Source organism: Phascolarctos cinereus, unplaced genomic scaffold, assembly GCF_003287225.1.
Source record: "Phascolarctos cinereus isolate Bilbo 61053 unplaced genomic scaffold, phaCin_HiC Scaffold_2;HRSCAF=192, whole genome shotgun sequence".
Classification (NCBI taxonomy): domain Eukaryota; kingdom Metazoa; phylum Chordata; class Mammalia; order Diprotodontia; family Phascolarctidae; genus Phascolarctos; species Phascolarctos cinereus.
Genome location: NW_027555625.1, coordinates 329,370,666 through 329,393,794, shown reverse-complemented (window position 1 = coordinate 329,393,794; position 23,129 = coordinate 329,370,666). Strand labels below are relative to the sequence as shown.

The window sequence follows — 23,129 nt, the reverse complement described above, 5'->3', positions numbered from 1 at the left end:
CAAATTTTCTATTCAGCCCTGGTCTTTACATCTGGAGTTTTTGAAAATCCTCTGTTTCATTAAAATGACTATATTCCTCTGTCTGCTCTCCCCCCACCCATTCAGTTTTGCTGAGTAGGTTATTCTTGGTTATATTTCTAGCTCCTTTGCCTTCCAGAAAATCATGCAGAAGGCTTACCCTTTGCTCCTTTATGGTGGTAGCTGCTAAATCTCTTGTGATCCTGACTGTTGCTTAACAGTATTTTAATTCTTGCTTTCTGGATGCTTAACAGTATTTTTTTCCTGACCTAAGAGTTCTATTTTGGCTATAATATTTCTGGAAGTTTTTATTTCAGAATTTCAGGAGGTGATTGACAGATTCTTTTAATTTCTGCTTTGCCCTCTGGTTCTAAGATACCTTTTATTATGTCTTGAAATATGATGTCTAGGCTCTTTTAGTGTTCATGGCTTTCAAGTAGTCCAGTGATTCTTAAATTATCTCTCCTCAATCCATTTTCCAGGTCAGTTGTTTTTTTCTATAAGTTATTTCACATTTTCTTCTATTTTTTTTCATTCTTTTGGTTTTGTTTTATTGCTTCTTGATATCTCATGGAGTCGTTAGCTTTCACTTGGCCAATTCTATTTTTTTTTTCTTTTAGGCAATTGGGGTTAAGTGACTTGCCCAGGGTCACACAGCTAGTAAGTGTCAAGTGTGTGGTCTGAGGTCAGATTTGAACTCAAGTCCTCCTGACTTCAGGGCCAGTGCTCTATCCACTGTGCCACGTAGCTGCCCCTGCCAGTTCTGATTTTTAAGGAGATATTTTCATCAGTGTTTTTCCATTTGTCCAATTCTGATTGTTAAGGGATTATTTTCTTCAGTAGTTTTACCAAGCTCTTAATTCTCTTTTCATAATATTCTTGCATAGCTCTGATTTCTTTTTCCAATTTATCCTCTATTGCTCTTATTTGATTTTTAAAATCTTTTTTTTTGCTCTTTTTAAAGAAATTTTTAAAACTCTTCTAGGAATTCTTCTTGTGCTTGTGACTAATCTACATTTTTCTTTGAGGCTCTGTGTATAGATGTTTTCAAGTTATTTCTTCTGTGTATCTTGCACTTCTCTGTCACCATTCTAGCTTTTCATGGTCGGTTTTTTTCTTTTTGTTTGTTTGCTAATTTTTCCAATCTTTTTATTGACTTTCAATTTTAAATTGTGTAGAGCTGTGCTCTCCTCTGGGGTGAGAGGAGATGTCTGTCCTTAGCTTTTTTAAATGCCCTTCTACTGCTTTCATAACTCAGTCTGGGGACCTGTAAGTTTTTGGTGCTTCCAAAGTGGTGTGATCCAGGGAGAGATCTGTTCACTGCCCTTCTGATCTGCACTATACAAACTCCTGACCCAGATTGGGCCTTTTGGCTTGTATGTGGTTGAATTCCCTAGACTTCTGCTGGACTTGATTGTAGTTAGCCCTTTGGACATTCTGCAGAGTCAGAGTGACTGAATTTCTCACTCTTGGTTTTGGTCTCCTGCCCTGGTTTATTCCACTGCAGGCTTATGTGTGGGGTTGAGGTTAGAACTGAGTCTCCACTCTGTACTTGGGATCAGAGCCACACAGCTATGTTTCTGAAACTTGTTTCTTGCTCCCTGAACAGATAAGGCCCATGCTTCATCACAACCATGACTATTCCTCTGCACCCTGGAACCATGACCTGAAATTGTGTAATGGGAAACAGAGCTACCAGATGGCACGCATTCCTGCTCCCAATGCTAGTAAAAGGGTCCCCTGGGATCTCTTTCTATCCCTTACTGTCCCTGGGTGCTGGGCTGCTTCTGCTGCTTTCACCTGCCGTTGCATTGCTACTCTGTGCTCCTAGCCAGCCCTAGACCTGTTTATCTTGCTAAGCTGCCCTAGGTTGGAAAAATGACTCACTGTGTCTTTTTCTTGGCTTTCCCGTTCCAAATCTGGTTCAGCACATTTTGGGGGTTATTGTGGGGGAGGTTGTGAAGAACTTAAGGAAAAATTGCTATCTCTTACTCATCTTGACTCCACCCTCAGCTCCCAGTTTATACTATGTAACCTCACCTGAGCCCTCAGTGGTTCATGGAAATCCTGTTCCTTTCTGATTGACTCCCTACCATACTGTCTTGTCTACTCACATTGCCTCTATCTTAATTCAGGCCCTCTTCAATTTATTCATTTTCCATGACTTACCCTTTTATCCCACCTCAGTTCCAGACAGAGATGGTCATACCCTTGATAGCACCACCACCTATAGGTATTCTACTTTCACATTTATGAACTCAGAAATGTCCTTATCTGATCACAGTCTGTTATTGTTCCACTTCTCCCCCTGCCTCGAAAACCTCTAACCTTGTTCATCACCCTCACCATGACCTCCAGTCCCTCCACGTCCTCAGTTCTTTCCCAGACAATCACACCTGTTCTATGCTCTTTTCTCTTCCCCATCTTAACTACTTGGGGAACCAGTTCAACTCTGTACTCTTCTCTTAAGTCTGCTTCCTTGTCCTATCAGTGATCTTACCCTGCCAAGTCATAGACTAGGATTCTGTTCGTGTGTTGCTTAATGTAGCTGGACCAGGTCCACTACAAATTTATGTTACATGATCTCAATTGGGCCCTCAGTACTCTTAAGTAATCCTTTTATACCTCCCTAATTGATTCATTATTTTTATCCCTCCTCAGAAATCTAATGGCTTCCCCTTCCCCCCACCATCTTAGCTGAGAACCTTATCTAATATTTCACTGAAAAAAATGGAGAACATTCACCCAGAGTTCCTTCTCCCATGCTCTGCTCACATCACCCAGATGTCTTCTGACACAGTCTCTTCTTTCATCTTTATCTCACGTGCAGAAGTGGCTCTTACAGACTTTCTGCATGTACAAGTGACCCCATTGCATCCCATCTTCTCCAGCAGGTCTCCTCCCTTTGTCTTCCCTGCTCTCTCACTAATGTTCAGTCTCTCACTGTTTACTGGCTACTTCCCTACTGCCTATAAATACTCCCATGTATCTCACATCCTCTCTTATTGTGTTCATTCCTGCTAGCTGTCATCCCATATTTCTTCTGTCTTTTATGGCTAAATTCCTTGAGAAGGCCATCTACAATAAGTGCCTCTATTTCTTTTTCTTTTACTCTTTTCTTAAGTTTCTGCAGTCTGGCTTATAGCCTCATTACTCAATTGAAACTGCTCTCTCTGAGTTACCAGTTATTACTTAATTGTCAAATCTATTGGTCTTTTCTCAGCCTTCATATTTTTGACCTCCCTGCAGCCAGTGACATTATTCATCAGTCACTGTCTTCTCCTTGATAACTCTGTTTTCTCTAGATTTTTATGACACTGCTCTGTCTTGCCTCTCCTGCTCCCTTTCTAACTGCTCTTTCCCAGTTTTCTTTGCTGCATCTTCATCCAGGTTTCACTTGTTAACCATGGTGCTATCCAGAGCACTGTCCTGGGTGTCCTCTTCTCTCTTTATATACTGTTTCACTTGGTGATCTCATCAGTCTTCATGGATTCTCTTATCTTTATGTAGATGATTCTCAGATCTATTTGTCCAGGCCTGATCTCCTCCAGGTACACATCTACGTATTAAACATCTCAAATGCAACATGTGCCAAACTGAACTTGTCATTTTTTACCTGAAACCCTTCCTTTTTTCTAACTGTACTATCACTGTCAAGGCCATCCTCCCAGTCACACAGGTTCTCAGGCTCGGGATCATCCTTGACTCCTCATCCTCTCTTACCTCCCATAACCAATTGGTTGTCAAGTCCGATCAGTTCTGCCTTGGTAACATCTCTTATATATGCCACCTTCTCTGCTTTGACACTGCTACCACTCTGGTGTACTCATTCCATCATTCCTGAACTATAACAGTAGCCTTCTGATTAGTCTCCCTTCCTCAAGTCTCTCCGCATTACAGTACATCCATCCTTCACTCAGCTATCAAATTGATCTTCCTGAAGCACAGGTCTAACCATTTCATCTCCTTATTCAATAAAGTCCCATATATCCCCATTGCTTCCAGGATCAAATATAAAATTCTCTGTTTAGCATTCAGAGCCTTTAATTACAGCTCCTTGCCATTCCAGGCTTCTTATACCTTAAACTACTACCAACACACACACACACACACACACACACACACACCCCATATGCCCCCATATCCATGTGTAGTCTTTAATCCAGTAATGTTGGCCTCCTTTCTTTCACTTGAATAAAACCTTCCATCTTCTGAATGCATTTTCACTAGCTGTCCTTCATGCCTAGTATGCTTTCCCTCTTCATCCTAGTCTCCTGGCTTCTTGCAAATCCTAGCTACAAATCTCACCTTCTACAGAAAGCCTCTCTAGTTCTCTCTAGTTCCTTCTCTTTATTGATTATTTCCTGTTTATCCAGTATATATCTTGTTCATACATTGTTGTTTCCTCCATTAACTCTTCTTGTAGAGGAGAAAGAGCTCTTTTCCCAAGCTCCTTGAGGGCAGGGACTGGTTTGGTTTTGGTTTTGGTTTTTTGGGAATTTGGGGCCTTTCTTTATATCCCCAGTGGTTAGCACAGTGCTTGGCAAATAGTACATATTTAATAAATGCTTGTTGACTTGATTCCTTGCCTTTCATCTAGACTGTTTCATAGAAGCTCATCTTGCCATTAGATTCTACCTTTTCTAATCTGTCTTAATATTTAGGTCTTACCATGTCAAACAAACATTGATGTCTATTATTTAGATCAACAATTCTCAAACTTTTTGGTTTCAGGAATGCTTTACGTGTCTAAAAATTATTGGGGGCTTCCCAAGGAGCTTTTGTTTATGTGGCTTAAATCTATTGACAATGACTATGTTAGATATTAAAATGTCCTAGTATTATTATGAAAATAATTTTTGCCTCACAGACTCCCTATAAAGGTCTTGGAGACTTCCAGGGTCTTCAGCCCCTACTTTGAGAGTCACCAATTGATCTAAAGGATAAAAATACAAACTCTGTATCCTGGTACTTAAGGCTGTCCATAGTCCTGTTCCAACCTATCTTTCCAGTCACATTTCATGGTGCTTTTCTTCACATACATGTTCTAGCCAAACTTGACAGCTAATTGTTCCCTAATCTAATCTGGCACTTCACTAATCTTTGCACAGGTCACCTGATTCCTCATTGCCTGACAAACTCCCTCTACATTTCTACCTGTTAGAATTCTTTCCTTTTGAATGACTGGCTTACTACAATCCAACAATGAGGGGGTCCTTCCTGAGGGAGTGGGGCTTGAGATTTTCTGTCCATTCCTTTTTTTGTAACAATGGATTCACAGTGCCATGTTTGTCCACTATAGGGGTGGCTATGAACAGATAGTATCAGCCTAGGGCCCCCCAGTTTATGAGCTGTAGGAAGGGAACAGCAAAGGGGTCTCATTGGATTTGAGTAAACTTGGGAAAGACTATGGTGGTAGCAAGCAGGAGAGTAATTCATCAATAACACTTCAATAAGGCATAGAAAACACAGAGGTGAAAGGCATGGGGTGGGAGGTGGAGGATGGGGGTAGTAGAGAGAGGTGGAGGCGTGGGGGAGAAGAGAACAGGAGGGAAAGGGGCACAGTCACTTAGGTAACCACAGATCAGAGCTGAGAGCTCTTGGGCAGCATGGACTGGTAGCACATGGAAGAGTGCTGTGGGGACAGAGGGACATGATTTTGAGGTGACAGTTTTAAAGGCTTTTGATAAGGGAGGGACTCTTATTCATGCTATCTGAGGCTTAGTTTATTAATATATCTACATCACCTTAAAGTTATCAGCACTACTTTAGGGTTCCCTTATTTACATAAGATTTTTCTGGTTTTACTGCACATGTCTGGAGCTTATCTGCAACTTACAGACTGAGGGCAATTAGTGGAACTAAGAGGCCGTTACTTTGGGGCCTGGCTGGCTTCCCCTATTTTAGCACATAGTCTCAGGATGTGGCCTCAGCTAATTTATGAGGCAGTTGAAAATGGCTTCTAGGCTCTTAATTTATGAGATAGTTTATAAGTGACTTCTATGTTCTTTTTTGTATTCTTATTTCCTACTGTTACCTCATACCAGCTACTTATAGACTCACTTATGTACTAACTAGAGGTTGGGAGTGGTAGTCAGGGGAACCAGGACAAGATACAATTTCAACACACCTTTCTTTAGCCTATTATCTGGTCAGACTCTCTTGAAAATATGATCTATCCCTCATATTTCTTATAGCATTTTGTGTAGCCTTTTCCTCTTACCTTGTAACACTTCACTTTATTAAGTACTTATTTCTGTAATAATAATAATTAAGTTTTTTCTTGGAATCCCATGGGCAAAGAATTCATCACCAAGTGGCCAGTTTCCTAGTATATTTAAATATAACTGGCAATTGTATCGTGTTTTAAACTTACAAAGCACTTGACATTGGAGCCTCACTACAGCTCTGCCAGGTAAGTGCTAAAGGTATTATTTCCATTGCACAGAGGAAGAAATTGAAGTTGAAAGATTGTGACCTATTTGCTTGTGCTCATGCAGGTTTTGAACTCAGTTATTTATGACTCAAAGTTCAGTGTTCTATCCCTTCTGCTGTATTGCTGTTTTCCCCCTCCCGTCTTCCAATTAGATCGCAAGTTCCTTAAAGACAGAGATTGTGCTCTAAGATGATGTTTGTGTCCCCATCACTCTACTCATAGTAGGCATTTAATGACTCTTTGTTGGAATCAGAGTGCTACTTAAGACATCTGAAGGATGTTTTTGAATAGGAAAAAGAGGCAGACTGGTTGTGTAGTGATGAGAGACAGTAGATAGACAACCTGATACCCCATTATTAAAATACTTTGTGAAAGGATCATCCCAAGGACTTTGGGTGGGTCCTCTGTGGGCTGTTTATGGAAAGTCATAGATGAGAATAACAGTGTGAGAAGACATGGAGAGGGTTGGTATCTACATCTGTGTTTTATACCAATGAAATCAAGAATCTATCCAAACTTAATTTTTTTTTTGGCTAGGCAGTGGGGTTAAGTGACTTTCCCAGGGTCACACAGCTAGTAAGTCCAAACTTAATTTTTAAAAGCCCCAATTACAATCATAGAAATCAGTTCATTTCTTCTCTCGTAGAACATGCTGAAATTAAGATCATAATGCTAAGATAATATTGCTCAAAAATGCTCACATAATAAAAAGAACACATGAAATTATAGTAGGAAACACTCATACACACACACACACACACACACACACACACACACACACACACACACACACCACACACACACACACTTCCCCCGGAGCAAAACAATCTGTTTCTAATTTTCTCCCCCAAGATTTAGTATAGTCAGTTTTAAAATGATCACGTTTTTTAAAACTACCTTGACTCTAACAAGTCAACAAATGTAATCTTAATGTAGAATTCTATTTTTCTTCAGTTTGACTAAGATTGGATTTCTGGAGGAAAAACCTTCAGTTTGCTTGGCAGGCAGAGGATTATAAAGAGTCTTTCTTTGGCTTCAGTTATGTATCAAGACCTTTCATTTAGAAAGATGAATTCTAAACTGTAGGCAGTGCTGAATAATTCATTTTTCATTGCATGATCTTTTGCTGTAAAGATAATGTTTCACATAAAACTTATGGTACTTACCTTGGATAATTTTGACCATGTTATACTATGCAAAGAATTTGAAAGAACCTGAACTTCATTATATTTGTTATTTATTGATGTCAATAAAAGAGTCCTCCTCCTCTTCCAGTGGTAAATATGAGAAATTTTTAGAGAAAGAAATGATTATTTTTAAGTATTACAAATGTATCACATATTAAAAGTTTATAAATTTAATCATTTGCTTGTTCTAACTTTACACAAAAAATATATTTTACTACTTAAGAAAACAGTAATTCTCAGTGCAAGTGAACTGCATGGTGATATCTGTGCATGTGAAACATTTTGATGTAGTGTGAGAGTGTGTGTGTGTGTGTGTGTGTTCGTTCCAGTATGGCATTGCATCATCACTTGAAGGAGTTAAAAATGTCAGTGAGCAAGATTCCTCAAGCACAGATTCACTATTGTGGTAGCATATGGGGTCGTTGAGTATTACATAAAAATCTAAGAATGTTTTAAAAGCAAGAAACCTATTCAGCCTTTTGTGTATATAATGCCCAGAAGCTTTTCAAAAATTATATACTGAGTAGTCACTTTGGCCAAAAAATGACTCATTTCATTTTGTTTAAAAACAAAAAATTGACCAAATCTTTGAAATATCTTTTTTTTTTTAAGTTGCAGATCATCTGGGCTGTGATCCCCAAACACGGTTCCATGTCCCACCTGACATCAAACAATGGATTGCTTTGCTGCAAAGAGGAAACTGTACATTTAAAGAGAAAATATCCCGGGCAGCTTTCCACAATGCTGTTGCTGTAGTCATCTATAACAATAAATCTAATGAAGAGACAGTCACTATGACTCACCAAGGTAAATAAAAATGGAAGTGTTTTTCCCTTAAATGGTTTTCTTTCTCTCTCTCCACCCCAAATCATTCTCCCTTACCATTCTTGTTGGTACCTTAACATACCCTGTTGAAGATACAACATTTGTGAATTTTGAACGTAGTCCTTCATTTATAAATGTATATTTAGTTATTTGGTCACCACGTACCATATATGTTTTCTTTTTTGTAGGTATTCTTTTATTTGGAGACTAAAAATTAAAAATGTTATAAATTTTAAGGTGTTTAAATTCTAAATTCTCAAGTTGGTTGGGGTCCTTAGTCTTTCCATAGAGTCTGTATTGCTTAGTTTTTCCTGCTATAGAATCATTTGTCCAGGTATTTAGGTGAGTGATTCCTAGATTTGGTGGGCTGCCAGTGTGGAGAAAAAAGTGGTTCTTCACCAGGATCTGTATTAAAATTGACTTTCTGGTGACTTTTTATCTCACACTTGCAGAGTTTTATAGAATTTAAAGTTAGAAGGCCTTAGAAATCATTTAGGCCGAGTCTTATTTTACAGTTGAGGAAACTGAGGCCCAGATAGTTAAATGACTTGTCCATAGTCAAACAGATAGCAAACACAGGTTTTGAACTTAGATCCTTTGACTCCAAATCTAGTGCTTTTTCCACTACTTAAGTACATAAAAAGAATTTTTTCAGCTACGTGGTATATAGATTGTAATTTCTTTCTATCGTAGAAAATTGTTTTTTATCCTTTATTATACCAGAATATAAATGCATCATCTTGTGGGCAACCTTCTGATGATGAATCTCACTGAACTAAATGGGACTAGTCCTCAAATGACTAATAATTTACCACAGAATTCAGCATTACCTTTAGAGAAATCTTAAACTGAAAAGTTAATAACATTAAAGGAATGGACTTTAATCAGATATTCAGGTTTCTAGGCAGTTATTTGCTAAAACATAAATATCAACACTTTAGATTTCTCATACTAAATGGTATCTCATCTTCATGGTTTGTTTAGTTTATTGGCGATGATCACAAAAAATGTGTCCATCTGCTTTAATTCCAAATTATACCACCTTTTGAATCTTTAATCCCCTTTAAATTTACAAGTAGAACCGTTTGTGTATTTGAATCATATGTTCTTCAACTTAATTCTCACACTGCTTTGAGATCTATGATTTAAAAAAAAACTATATTAGATATGCCTACTCTATTTTAGTAATGTAGATATGTTCCTGAAAGTATTGACAGAAAACTAAAAATGCGGAACCTCACTTTATTCCATGGCATGAAACGTGCTTTTGTTCATGAGAATGTTACAGATGAACTGTCCAAGGCATGAATTAAGAGGAGATAGAAAACTCAGTCAGAAAATCTTGATTGTTTCTTAGAATGTTGTGTGCTTATTTTTGGACATTAGAGAGAAGTAGCAGCAGTAATGAAGTCCCATGTATGAACTAAACACAGTTTGCTCATTCCTTGGGCTCTTATTAATAAGCAACACATATCCTCATTTGTTTTTATCATTAGCATGTAAGTTATTTGGATGACTAATGTTTTTTGATACTGAGAGATATCAGTCTTGCATATTGTTGTAACCATTAAAATCAGTTCCTTTAGGTGTCGCCAGCAAGATCCTTGTGTTTATTATTTATAGCTAGCTATTTTGTTTCATTTCTTGCCTTGACCTTCTTTTTTGCACTTGCTTTATTTCTGAAGTATTTAGTGTGAAACAAGCTAAATTGATTTCAGACCATGCTCCACATCCTCCCACATTCCTCCTAGCCATCCACCAGAGTGACCCCTATCCTGTATTGGCATCTTGCCATCTGCCCAGCTGCTATCCCCCTCCCACATTAGGAACAGAAACCCTCCAGACCCAGACTTCCACAGACCAAGTGCTTCCCTGTGCCCCCTAATGTTCATGTACTCAGTTGAGTTGTCCAGTTGGTGAGTGAGTGAATGAAAACTCCCTTGCCCACTGTCTCTAGCTGGACTCATATTTATGCTTCACATTTCATCCAACTCTGCCACAGGAAACCAGGACCTACTCAATCTTGCCATCTGCCTTTCTGTCATTTTTCTCTGATTTACTACTTCTTATGCTTGTTCTAGAAACAGTAATTAAATCAGTGCTGCTATAAAGGGTGACAGTTGACTGTCCTTTGGTTCTGCTCACAATCTCTGTATTTCTCTATCTTTAAACTTCCAATTTCCCTATCTTTTTTTATTAGTTTATTTTGATTTATTGACAATCACTTCCATGAGCTTTTGAGTTTAAAATTTTTCTCTTCCTCACCAAGACATCACTCAGTCTGATATAGGCTTTACATATACATTCCTATTAAACATATTTTCACATTAGTCATGTTGTAAGGAAGAATTAGAACCAATAGAAGGAACCACCAGAAAGAGGAAACAAAATTCAACAGAAGAGAAAAAAAAAAGGCGAATTATGTGCTTCGATCTGCATTCAAACTCCATAGTTCTTTCTTTGGATATGGATAGCATTTTCCATCATGAGACTTTTGGAGAGATGTCTTAGATCTTTGCATTGCTGAGAAGGGCTAAGTCTAACTTAGTCATTGCACAATGTGGTTGTTATGGTGTACAACATTCTCCTGATTCTGCTCACTTCACTTAGTATCAAGTCTTTCCAGGTTTTTCTGAAGTCAGCCTGTTCATCATTTCTTATAGCACAGTAGTATTCCATTACATTCATATACCACAACTTGTTTAGCCATTCCCCAATTGATGGGCATTCCCTCAGTTTCTAATTCTTTGCCACCACAGAAAGAGCTGCTATAAATATTTTTGTACATGTGGGTCCTTTTCCCATTTGTGTGATCTGGCTGGGATATAGCCCTAGAAGTGTTATTGCTGGGGCAAAGGGTGTACACAATTTTATAGCCCTTTGGGCATAGTGCCAAATTGCTCTCCAAAATGGTTGGATCATTTTACAACTCTGCCAACAATGCATTAGTGTTCCAATTTTCCTGTATCTTCTCCAACATTTATCATTTACTTGTTTTGTCATGTTGGCCAATCTGATAGGTATGATTTGGTACCTGAGAGTTGTTTTGATTTGCATTTCTCTAATCAATAGTGACCTAGAGCATTTTTTCATATGACTATAGATGGCTTTAATTTCTTCATCTGAGAATTGCCTGTTCATATCCTTTGACCATTTATCACCAATTTCCCTATCTTTAAACTTTCTTTCCTACACCCAGTTCCCTGTCTGTGCATAGTATCCCCCATTAGGATATAAATTTAAAGCTAAGGGCTCTTATTTTTGTATTTGTCTCCCCAGAAACTGGCACTCTACTTGGCACATAATGGAAAACTGCTTGTGCTTGATTCAAAAATACATTTAATCAGTCCCTGTTATGGATTAACTACTATGTGCCAGTCGCCAGTGCTTTTGATAGGCACTATGCAAGCTATATAAGAAGAATACCATCCATGCCCTCTGCTTATATTCTAGGTGCTAGAGAGGCAAAAGTAACATATGAAATTAACGGAGAAAAATTAAGTGCTTAACTAGGTGCTACTGTACATAAGTTCCCAAAGTGGGTGATACCATCCTTCCCTCAGGGGGTGCTGGAATGATCCATGGGAGCAGTAATAGCCTCGGGTGCAATTGGGAAGCATTGAATAAAAAGGAGGCAGTGGAAGCATAAGGAAAGAAGAGAAGAGGAGAAAATTTTGAAAAACTATTGGTAAATGTTTCATCTGTTGTGTAACAGTTAAAGTTACAGTGATTACATTATTTTCCAAATAAACACAAAACGCAAGTGATAACTGATCAGTGGTGAGGTCTGCCGACAGGTCTTAACAAGCAAATGTTGATAGATGAGTATGTTGTGCATTGTCAGGAAGTCCAGCATGCATTGGCAGGAATATGTGTGTATAATGACTTGTTTATACTACAGCATTATATGGTTACATGACACAATATTGCATCATCAAAATTTCAATGCAGGGAAAAAACCCACAAATTTACAATAAATTATTAAATTTGAGATGCGTCATTTTAAGAAAGTTATGTATTTTTTAGAAATGATGCCAATTAAAAAAAAAATTAAAGGGTTAAAGAAAGTAGATTTCCAGGAGGGCACTGACTAACTTTTTTTTTTTAAGTGAGAAGCAGGCCAAATAAGTTTGGGAACCTCTGCATAAGATGGTGAAGAAACGAGAACTTCTTATGAATTTGATAAGTACAAAATCCTAAAGCTTGAGCTGTACCTTAGTTAGAGCAGTGTTGCGGGACAATGCAGGTTGCATATTTCATTTTATTTTTATTTTGTTAAATATGTCCCAGTTGCATTTGAATCTGGTGTGGGCTACACTTAGGAGTTTTGTGGGCCATGGATTTGACCCGTCTGCATTGAAATTATCAGAGAAGGCTTCATTGAGGAGGTAGAACTTGAGCTGGGCCCCTAAAGATGGCCATATTTGATATTGATATTGAGTCACAGAATGTAACTTGGAAGAAAACAAAGAGGTCATCTACTCCTATCAGTAATATCCCCAATAAGAGGTCATCCCTCTGACCTTGACTTAAGGCATCCAGTGATTGAGGTACTGATTTAAACTATGAAAGTAGATGATCAAAATGCTTTGGTGACTACCTTGAAAATAGCTATTTGATATGTGAATTCCCAAACCATATTAAATATCACTTCAACTTTAGTGAATCAAGTAAGTTTACAAAATAGAGCAATTTTAGGAAGGAGAAACAACTTTGTATTCCTAAAGTTGCATTGGATAGTGAATTCATAGATCGTCAAATTGGTTTTCCATTGAAATTTATGCCTTAATGTGAAGGCTTTTAGAGAAGACAATAAGCAGATCTGTGCTGACTTGTCACAAAATGTGTCCTCGTGTTATCTTATTCAGAATTGCATTGGCTTATTGCAGATTGCATAGAAAATGATATTTGGAATCATTTGAGGCATTTGAGATCACCTCAAGGATTTAATCCAGAATCAGAAGCCTCAATCTTCTCAAAACATGCTACCCAAGCTGGAAAGCCCTACAGGTGCTACCTTGAGGTTGTCAAAATGCTACTTTGACAGTTCCAGAAAATAGTACAAATAGGGCCCAAAACACCACACGTTTATTTTGTATTCCATCAGCATATGAAGTGAAAACAACTGTTATCTCACTTATGGAGTTGGTTGATTGCTTTGTAGTTTGAAAAAAAATTAAGCTAACATTAAAATAATTCACTGTTTTACATTTAAAATTCATATACATTTCTTACACAAAAATTTTCACACATTTTTCATAGCCCTCTTCCATTACACTGATTTAAAAGCTAGATTCTATTTCTTCATATTAACGTCCTTTGGTTGAGCAAAGGACATCTTTCCCGACAGTCTCAGTGACATCATTGACAGGAAGGCAGCTCATTCCGTGGTTTTGCATGTTACCTTAGCTTAACAGAATAAATTATTTTTAATGTCTTCTTGTGGGGAAGAGAAAGGGGAAACTACAGGGTAACATATTTTGTACTGGCTCTTGGAGAGTTGAAAGTGATGTATATTTGCCTCAAATAAAAGGTTTCTTCTCTTAGATTGTGCCACCTTCCCCTATTTGGAAGAAATTAGGGTAAAATTTTTGCTAAAATTAAAATTTCTTTGCAGTTCTTTCTATATCTCAATTCTGTAGAGTCTGTAGGTATTTTCTTCATTTATTTAAAAAAAATATATAGTTCAGAGAAATATACAATAAAATATATGTATTCTGCAATAATGTCATTTCTAATAATGTGTGCTGGTATCCCAGTACATTAGTGCCTGTTAGTATCCTTTTGGGTCATTTAAGAGAATAAATTAGCTTCCTTACCAAGTTCCCCAGATAAAGAACCTGCTGTAGATGCTTTGCTTTGTTTTCGAAGGAGGGGAAATGACATTACACAAAGGGGTTCTTAGCTTTTATAAACTACCAAGAATGAAAGCATTGCAAGATATATGAAAAGATAATTACATTTTCTCTGCTAATTAGTAATTACCTTTGCCCTATTTTCTTAAAATGAGTATGTTAAGAAAATGGATAGTGTAGAATGACATGCTTATTGTTCATTTCGTTTTCCTGTTTTTTATTTTTTATAGATAACTTGTCTTTTTACATTACCTTCATTTAAAAATATATCTGTTTTCCTTCCTCTATCTAGTAGTCATTCCTTGAAATAGGTTAAAAAGAGAGAGGAAAGAAAACAGTGCAGCAAAGCCAACACCCCAGCCTTCTCTGCCACTATATGCAATAGTCCATACCTGTAGCCCCCATATCTTGTTTCTGTCTTTTAAAAGAATTTTCCTCATTTCTTAAACAGAACCTGATATTTATTTATAACATTACTATGTTATGATAATGTGCCAAAGCCCTAGAACCAAACAATAAGTAAAGTTTTAGGTATATTTTGCCTGAAGCTCCAGGTGGTGTCATATCATTTGAACCTTCCTTAATTGCATGGCATATGCATAGCTGGCAAGTCATAGTAGTGGGGGGGGGAAGCTTTAGAATCAGAAAACCTTGGTTCAAGTCTCAACTCTGTTATTTACTCGTAAAGTCTCAACTTTCTGGGCTTCATTCACTTCACCTGCAAAATAATGTCATTGGACTGTCTCTGAGGCCCCTTTTTAGTTCAATATTTTCTGTTTCTCTGATTCTTACATTTGTAGGTGACGTGAAGCTGAAGATTGCTTATTTGTGCGGTAACAGAATCTTAGTAATACAGAATGATGGGCCATACCTAAGAACATGAAATTTTATAAGGGGAGAGAGAGGAAAGTGAGAAAGACAGCATTTATTACATTCTTATTTGTATGCCGAGCACTGTTCTAAGCATGGTAGATACAAATAAAAGCAGTCCTTGCCCTCAAAGACCTTATGTTCTAATGGAGAGAAACAATATATAAACGGGAACTGGAAGCTGGGGTTGGGGGGGGGTGCAACATGGCAGGGAGGTGTTTAGGACATACATGAAGTGGATTAGCTTTAATGTCCCGGGACAGCTGTGGAGGCCTAAAACCTAGTAAGGTAAGGCCAGAGCTGACCCAGCGAAGTTCTGGGGAGAATTTTCTTGTGTGAAGGAATTGGAGGTGATAGGCCCAAGTCCAAGTGGGAAAGATCTGGCTACAGAGATGTTTAGGAGTGCCATGGAGGCCGGGATAAAGATTAAACCCAAAACTTCAGTTCATGTTGTTTTTGTTACATCTGATAGATGCAGAGTGTTGGGTTTTTTTTTTAATATATGAAATTAGTCAGTCTTAATACTCTGCCTAGTGCTATAGGAAAAAATGTCAGATTAAAGGTAGCCAATACAGACTTTTCTTTTTATATTTCCCTCAAGCCTTAAAAAGCAGGGAGGCAGGGCAGAAGTGAATCTTTGCTCCACGCAGGAAGTAATACCTCATTTTTTATTATTATTGGTTAAACTCCCAAAGATATTTGGGATCTATTTATTGATGAGACTTTAAAGGCAACTATGAGAACACAATATCCTTACAAATTCATGTAATGTACTGTCCCGACCTGAGCCCCACATTATGGGGATGTTACCAACAAGGTATGGGCAGCTAGTGGCAGAGTTTAAAAGACCTGAGTTCAAATTTGCCCTCAGACACTTACTTAGCTGTGTGACCCTGGGCAAGTCATTTAATTGTTTGGCTCTGTTTCCTCATCTATAAAATGAGCTGGAGAAGGAAATGGCAAACCACTCCAGTATCTTTGCCAAGAAAACCCCAGATGGGGTCAGAGTCAGACGAGAGAACAACAGCAAAAATCAGCAAAGTATGTTGCTGCCATTGCCAAAAATGTTTTTGGATTTCATGTATGGAAATTTCTACCAGAGAGAGAATCATTTTCAATCATTTATAGTCACATTTCTTCTTCAGCTCAACCCAAAAGGGTGTATGTTGATCACCCACCATATTCATCAGAGTTGGCTAAAAAATGCATTTTGACTATTTAAAAAATGAAGATTTTTCCACACTGAGGGATATTGAAGAAATTTGTGGCAGGTTTTTTAGGTAGTTAAAAATAACTAGCATTTATATAACTCTACAATGTACAAAATGCTTTACGTGTGTTATCTCATTTGACACAGTAATCATATGAAATGGGTGCTGTTATTATCCCCTCTTTACAGATTAGGAAATTAAGGTTCAGAGACATCAATTGACTGACTATAGTTAGTAAATGTCTGAGGTAGCATTCAAACTTGAATCTTCCTGATTTCAAAGTCTAACACACTATCTCTACTGTGCCCCCGGGTGGTGTTAAAATTGGTTTAAGCAATGGCAGCATTATTAAATTAATTCCCCCAAGATTTTTCTCTTAAAAGGGACAACACACATTTGAAATAATAAGTACTGAGATGGTTATTAAATAATGAGTGTAACAACTTCAAATCTTTTCACTCAAGTCAGGGATGTTGCAAGAAGTTCCCATTCCCTTTGTAGCTAATGACCCATCTTGGTAGCTGTGTTAGAATCATGAGAAGCCTGCAAAAAACTGCCAGAATTGAACATTTATTTATTGCTTAGTCTCCATTTGTTGCTCAATGCATTGGATTAATTTTATCACAGGATGCAAGGAGTTAGGTTGCAAGCATCAGCCCCTAAGGTGTTTAAATGAGTGTTAATTGCAGTGGCAGAGTCATTAGGAATTTTTTCAGTCTGGTCCCAGAAGCACTGTGAACTTCATCTAAGCAGACTCATTTGCCAGCAAGATTCACATTGGAATTTACTGTTTAGCATTAATAATGTTAGCATTCCCACCTATACAGAGGGTAAGAAAACAGAAGTCAGGAAGAGCAATACTCATATCATCTCAGGATATCCAAAATTTGTAAATCTTGTGTTAAACAAGACAAATGTCTGTTTCCACCATTATCTTCTGAGCTGTATATACTCTACCTCTGCACTGACCCCAAACCCTTCTTTAAGTACACTTCTGTACCAGAAGAAACATTAAGTCAATGTTCCATGACTTACGAGTTGTAGTTAAAACAGCCCTTAAAGGAAAAGTTTGTCTCTATATACTTTTATCACAAAAGAAAGAACAGATAAAGGAATCTGACATGTAGCTAAAAACTAGAAAAGCAACACATTAAAAAACAGGGGCAGCTAGGTGGTACAGTGGATAGAGCACCAGCCCTGAAATCAGGAGGACCTGACTTCAAATCTAGCCTCAGACCAAACACTTGATACTCACTAGCTGTGTGACTCTGGACAAGTCACTTAACCCCAATTGTATCACTAAAAAACAAAACAAACAACCAAAAAAAACCCCAAAACAACCATAAAATATAACAGGACTTCCCCCCACTTGACTCTCTATAGACATTTGGGACAGCTAGATGGAGCAATGGATAGAGCACCAGCCCTGGAGTCAGGAGAACCTGAGTTCAAATATGGCCTGAGAGACATAACACTCACTAGCAGTGTGACCCTGGTTAAGTCACTTAGCTCCATTGCCTAGCCAAAAACAACAACAACAACAAAAACCCCCAAAAACAAGTACTTAAATTAGAAATCCAAAAATCAAAGAAGAGTTTAACAAAATTGGAAAGAAAAAAAAGCCCTTTGCATTGACAAATAAAGGTGGGTGATGTTTTTTTTTTAAAAACTTATGAAAACTTTTAAAGGAGAGAATACCAAACTGTTGACGTCTAGAAGTGAAAAGGAATTCATAGCAATTGAAGATGAAATAAGCTATCAAAAATTATTTTGCCTAATGATATACTGTAAAACAGATCAGTTGGATACATTGGGTGAATATTTACCAAAAAAAAAATAATAATAATAAGATACTCAGTTTAATAGAGTAAGAAATGCATTATTTAAATAACTCAGTATCAGAAAAAGAAAAAACTCTAGTGGGGGTTGGAAGGACCAGGACCAAATAGATTTATATGTGAATTCTATCAAACATTGAAGGAAATATTAATTCCAATATTACATAAACTGCAAACCCTGGAAAGAAGAGAGCTTTTCAAACTTTTTCTGTGATACAGATATGATCTTCATACCTAAAGCAAGGAGAAGCAAAGCTGAAGAAGAAAACCATAGGCCCATTTTATTTTTTAAATTAATGCAAAAACATTGAATAAAATATCAGTAAAGAAGACATAACACATTAAAAAGATTTTCACCATGACCAGGTTGAATTTATATTGGGCACGTAGAGTTCGTTTACTCTAAGGAAAACTGTAGACATAATAGGCCATATTAATAATGAAAACCATGTGAGTGTAATAACAATGTGATGAAAAAGCTTTTTGACAAAATCCAACATCCATTTCTGTTTTTTAAAAATTAGAAAATAGGGGGCAGCTAGGTGGCGCAGTGGATAGAGCACCAGCCATGGATTCAGGCAGACCTGAGTTCAAATGCGGCCTCAGACACATAACACTTACTCGCTGTGTGACCCTGGGCAAGTCACTTAACCCCATTGCCTAGACAAAAAAAAAAATTAGAAAGTATAAGAATAAATGGCCATTCTTTAATCTGGGTAGATAGCAACCTATCAAAAACCAAGAGCCAACATTATATGCAATAAGTAAAAAACTAGAGGCTTTTCCAGTAAGATCAAGGATAAAGCAAAAATAACATAATGGTTTATATATAGAACTCCAAAAAATTAACAAGAAATTAATAGAAACAACTTCAGCAAGGTTATAGGGTATTTTTTAAATTCACATAAATCATCAGCATTTCTTTATATTACCAACAAAACAGCATGAATAGCTAAAGGTGAAATTCTATTCAAAGTAACTGCAGAAAGAATGGACTATTTGGGAACCTATCTATCAAGAAGCACGTAGAAATTATATGAAAAAAATTATAAAATTCTCCATACAGAAGCAGACCAAAGTAATTAGAAAAACATTAATTGCACACAAATAGGCCACACCAATAAAAATATCCTAAACATCTAAAGTAATTTGCTTATTTGGTGCCTTATCAATCAAATTTGTTGTTGTTTTAGTCATTTTTTAGTCATATCCAACTCTTTTTTGTTTGTTTTTGTTTTTGTTCATGTCCAACTCTTCATGACCTTGTTTGTGGTTTTCTTGGCAAAGATAGAGGAATGGTTTGCCATTTCCCTTTCCAATTCATTTTACAATTGAGGAAACTGAGGCCCATAGGGTTAAGTGACTTGCCCAGGGTCACACTGTTAGTAAGTGTCTAAGACTGGATTTGAACTAAGGAAGGTGAGTTTTCCTGACTCCAGGCCTGTTGCTCTATCCATCGGGCAACTCAGCTGCTATCAAATTGCCAAGGGATTACTTTGTAGAGTTAGGGGGGGAAATGACAGAATTCATCTGGAGGAACAAAAGACCAAAGATCTCAAAGGAAATAATAAATAAAAAGAAAAGTATGAAGGAAAGGAGCATTAATAGTACCAGGTCTCAAACAATACTACAAAGCAATAACAGTCAAAACTATTTGGTACTGATTTTAAAAATAGATAAATCAATCAAACAGGTTAAGTACACAATATATGGAAAAATAAATTTTATTTTTAGTTTAGTGCCATATAGTTTAATACACTAAGATGTGAACTCCTGGTGTAAGGTCTCAATTTTCAATAAATCTACTGGAAAAACTGGAATGTAGTCTGGCACAGATTAGATCCAGAGGTGGGGAACCTGTGACCTTGAGGCCACATGTGGCCTCCGAGGTCCTGACTCTAACCTTAAATGTTCTGTAAAATTTGAACTCAATCAAAAGGCCACACTCAAGGACCTAAATCATTTTAAGATCATTCTTTTAAGATCATTCACATCATATACCAATATAAGTTCCAAACTGATGTGTTAATTATCTGTAAAAGATCATATCTTTTACAGGGAAGTGTCTTTCATAGCTATTAGTAGAAAGGGAGTTCATGACCAAACAAGGAATAAAGGATCACAAAACATAAAATGGGCAATTTTAATTACCTAAAATTAACAAGGCTTTGCTCAAATAAAACTACATTTAAAATTAGAAGGGGAAACAGTTAACTGGGGGGGACATCTTTACAGAACATTTCTTTGATAAAGGTCTTTTCATTCTTGTTTTTTTTGCATTTGTAAGGGGTTTTGGTTTTTTGGTTTGGTTTGGGTTTTTTTTTTTTGGTCTTAATACATGGTCGGTTTTTGTAAAGGTGCAAAGTACAGCTAAGAAATATGTATATTTCTTTCTGTTATTCAAATGGGATGATAGTTATAATACATTTACACAGTACCTGCAACATAGTAGGTGCTTAATAAATGTTTATCCAATAACTGTAGCAGGTCTATTATATATAACTTTTCTAAAATTCTATTGAAGTTTCTAAATTCTTGTTTTTGTTGTTAGAGCAGTCTAAATATGAAAGGGCTACACTGAGATCTCCTACTATCATAGTTTTACTGTCAGTTTCTCCCTATAATTTAGCTTTTTCTTTGATTATTTAGATGCTGTATAATTGGTGAATATATGTTAAGTATTGATATTCATTTTCTATGGTACCTTTCACCCTAATGTAATTTCCCTGTGTATCTCTTCTAATTGAGTTTATTTTTGCTGTTTTCTGATTGCTTCTGCTTTTTTTTAGTTCAGCTGAAGATTTTACTTTAGCCATTTATTTTAACTGTGTGAACTTTTATATGTCAAGTGTGTTTTGTTTTTTTTATAAATAACGTATTACTGTATTTTGCTTTCTAATCAGTTCTGCTACCCTTTTCTGTTTTATGGGTGAGTTCACTCCATTCAGTCATACTTATTCTTGTTCATCATGTTTTTCCCTCCATCCTATTCTTTTATACTTTTCCCTTTTTATACTCTTTGCTCCCTGACCCCTCCTTACAAAAGGAGAGAGAGGTAAGAGAAAAGATGCAATCTGTTTTCACTTCCCTGCTCTTTACCTGCCCAGAGCTTAATCACAGAAAGACATTTCTTTCTTTCCTTTTATGCCTTTCTTCATAATCCACCGTTAGGGGCTAGAGTTTGTTTTGCTTTTGGCTACTCCCTCACTGAATATGCCTTCACTCTTATTTCCCTTTCTTCCTCCTCCGTATTCACTCCTGTTTCCCTACTGAGTTTATGTATTTTTCTACCCAACTTTGTGTGGGTATTCTACCCTCCTTTGATCAGTTCAGATGTAAGTGAAGTTCAGTGGCACCTGTTCCACATCTTCCTCCTTGTTTGTGTAGTCTTCCACTTGTGTACCTCAATTTTGTGAGATAAGTTCCCTTACCTGTCCTCTCCTTCTTCTTAGTGTATTTCTTTTCCCTTCCCTTTTCTTCTTTTAAGATCATCAAAACAACACAATGATTCTTAAGCACTTAAGCATTTAACTCTTTCAGTAAACCCCATTCCATTAGGGTTCTGAAGAGACACTTGTTTCATTTCCTCATGTTATAATACAAACACTTATCTTTGTTTTGTTCCTTCCAGTTGCTCACTTGAATTTACCTTTTTATGTTTCTCTTGACCTCTTTATATTTTAAAGTTTCTACTCAGTTCCGTTCTTTCTCAAAGGAATGATTGAAAGTCCTTGATTTCATTAAAATTCTATTTTCCCACTTGTGAGATTATACTCAGTTTAACTGGGTAAGTTATTATTGATTGTAAGTCTATATGTGTTTTGCCTTTTGAAATATTGTCTTCTGAGCTCTCTAGCCCCTTTAAAGTCGTAGCTGCTAATCATATGTGATCATGATTTTACCTCTTTGTTATTTGAACTCTTTATTTCTGGCTTATTGAAGTATTCTCTGACCTAAGAACTCTGGATTTTATCTGTTATGTATCTGGGAATTTCCATTTTGAGATTTATTTCCTGAAGTGACTGGTAGATTTTTACTATTTTCACTTTGCCCTCTGGTTTAATAGATATGGCCATTTTCTTTTATGATTTCTTGAAATATGATGTCTATAGTCTTTTCTTGGTCATGACTTTCAGGTAATCCAGTGATTGTGAAATTATTTTCCTTGATATATTTTCTAGGTCATTTGTTTTTTCATATGAGCTACCTTACATTTTCTTCTTTTTTTCAGTCTTTTGACTTTGTTTTAATGTTTCTTATTGGCTCATAGGGTCATTAACTTAGAACCACTTTAATTTTCAGGGACACTGTTGCTTGGGTGATTTTTTGTGCTTTTTGTGCTAAGTCCTTAATTTTCCTTCTAGAGCTTTCATTTGCAAACATTACAGGTGATGATAATGGTGATGGTGGTGATGAAATATAACCTTTACAAAATTGCAAAGAACGTTTGAGGGAAAGAGCTTGTAGGAAACTTAGCATGAAACCTAACTAGATTAGCCCGAGATCATTTATAGATGAAACCTGAAGGAGGACACCAGATAAACTTAAAATAGATATGACAAAGAATTGGGAACTGAGGTGGAAGCCTATCAATTGGGGAATGGCTGAACAAATTATAGTATATTAAGGTGATATAATAATGTTGTGTTGTAAGAAATGATGAAGGGGCTGGTGTCAGAAAAACATGAGAAGACTTATATGAACTCATGCATAGTAAAGTGAGCAGAACCAGGAGAATAGTTTGTATAGTAACAGCAGTAGTATAAAGATAATCACCTTTGACTTAATAACTCTGATCCAATCAGTGGCAACCACAGTTCCAAAGGACTTATGAGGAAACATGCTGTCCCCTTCCCACCAGAGAGCTGATGGCCTCAGTGCAGATTGAT

General features: G+C 36.9%; 1 protein-coding gene across 3 annotated transcripts in view; it reads left to right on the top strand.

Moving 5' to 3' along the window:
* The window catches only part of RNF130 (ring finger protein 130), a 132,128-nt gene that overhangs the window by 23,008 nt on the left and 85,991 nt on the right, over window positions 1–23,129 (top strand). For all 3 annotated transcript variants that reach the window (XM_020998602.2, XM_020998600.2, XM_020998601.2), the window contains exon 2: window positions 8,254–8,448. In XM_020998602.2, coding sequence (XP_020854261.1) covers window positions 8,254–8,448 — 195 coding nt within the window. The remainder of the gene's footprint in view (window positions 1–8,253; window positions 8,449–23,129) is intronic.